Consider the following 1,684-nt stretch of genomic DNA (forward strand, 5'->3'; position numbering starts at 1 on the left):
CCGCTGCCCCAGCCACCCCAGGGCAGCTGGGCGCTCGGGCCAGGCCCTCCCGGCTGGGGAAGGGGCAGCTCTGCCCCCCGCGCTGGGCCAGGCTCTGCGGCGCTGCGCCAGGGCTCGGCCTGGGCACGCTTCTCAGGTTGGGCTGGTGCCGCCCTGGGAACAAGCCCTCTCCCAGCTGGAGCCAGCAGCAGGAGGAGTTCAGCTGCCCCCACCCCAAAGGCAACGGTGGGCTGGGGGCGAGCTCCCCAGCCTGGGGGGAGCAGGGGGAGGTGGATGTAGCGGGTGAGAGGCACGTCGATTGCAACCTGTCTGCAGGTCATACATTCCTCAGCCAAGGCCCTCGGGCCAGTGCCGTCCTGGGAAAGGGGGCACTACAGATCTTCATCGCCAATGCCCTCAAAGGCATAATTGCCATGGAAGTCGTTAGTGCCCACATCGTTAGCAGAGCTGGAGTGGCTGATCCCTCGCAGGCTGACAGAGGTGAGCTTGCTCTGTGGGGAGAGGGGAGAGGTGAGGGAGGACCGCGCTGCCCCCCGCTCAGTCCGAGGGTGACGGCGCCGGTGTGCCCACGCACCACTCACCGAGAGTTTGGCCATCGGCTCCCGGGAGGCGTCGGGAGAGTCCTGCAGGAACAGCACCATCAGGCAGCGGGACGTGCCCACCCCTCCTGCCACCCGCTGTCTCCCTGCCCTCAGCCACCACTCGCCCTCCCAGCATCAGGCCGGGCCCCCACCCCGTCCCGGGTGTGGGTCCAGGTCCCCTTTTCTCTTCCCAGGGCTATGGGAGGGGGGCACCACAGCCCTGCTGTCCTCAGGGCTTGCCCCAGCCCTCCCCGCTGCCAGCCCGGCCGAGGGGACCGTGGCACCTCTGGGGGTGGTGGGCTCTGGTACCCAACACACAGCGAAACCCAGGGTCGTGCTCGCCTCCCCTGCCAGAGTCCCACTCACCAGCAGCGGGGGCGATTTCACAGCTTGCTGGCTGTCTGAGCGCCGCAGGGCCCCGTTCAGCCGCCGGCGAAACATCTGCAGAGGAGGAGCTCAGCTCAGCGGCAGGGTCCCCACGGACGGCTCCAGAGGTTAAGATGGCCCCTGGGGATCCTTCAGCTGGCCCCGTCCTGAGGAGAGCAAGCAGGGCCCAGCCTAGACCCTGGGGAGCTGCAGGGGCAGGAAGGGATCCCGCCCCAGCGACAACATCCAGCCCCAGCCCTCACCTTGCGGATGCTGCCTCCAGACTTTTTCACCATCAGCTCATCCACCATGGACTGCAGGCAGATGCTCAGCATGATGGCCTGCAAGGGAGAGGCGTCAGGAGGCTCCACGCGCCCTTCCCAACACGCGACGCCGAGCCCAGACCGCCAACCTCACTCCCGTCCTTCTCCACCGCCACCCTGACACGCAGGCAGCCCTACCTGTGGGCTGGTGATGGTGACCCACTGCAGCCGGTCCTTGCTCATTAGATACTCGAAAGCCAACTCCAGCTTCACCTCAGACTTGCCCGGGCTGCTCCCCGAGGGGCCATTGCTCATCGGCACCTGCAAGGGCACGCGCTGAGCCTGGGAGCCTCCGGAGGGAAGGCAGCCAGCTTCCCGGGCCCCCGTGCCGAGGGAGGGCAGCCCCAGCCGGGTGCTGGCCCTCTGCCTGGCTCCCACCAGCCTTCCACCACCGCCAGCTCCCCTCGCAGTCCA

At 68.2% G+C, this 1,684-nt stretch overlaps 1 protein-coding gene across 1 annotated transcript in view; it reads right to left on the reverse strand.

The window, feature by feature from the left end:
* Positions 1-6: 6 nt before the first annotated feature.
* Positions 7-1,684, reverse strand: part of SNX17 (sorting nexin 17) — a gene marked incomplete at its 5' end in the record, with an annotated part of 4,324 nt that continues 2,646 nt past the window's right edge. Inside the window, 5 exons of the mRNA XM_035900944.1 lie at positions 7-491; positions 582-623; positions 948-1,022; positions 1,211-1,288; positions 1,409-1,675. Coding sequence (XP_035756837.1) covers positions 372-491; positions 582-623; positions 948-1,022; positions 1,211-1,288; positions 1,409-1,675 — 582 coding nt within the window. The remainder of the gene's footprint in view (positions 492-581; positions 624-947; positions 1,023-1,210; positions 1,289-1,408; positions 1,676-1,684) is intronic.

This window comes from Egretta garzetta, unplaced genomic scaffold (assembly GCF_000687185.1).
Source record: "Egretta garzetta isolate BGI_Z169 unplaced genomic scaffold, ASM68718v1 scaffold898, whole genome shotgun sequence".
In the NCBI taxonomy this organism is placed as follows: Eukaryota; Metazoa; Chordata; class Aves; order Pelecaniformes; family Ardeidae; genus Egretta; species Egretta garzetta.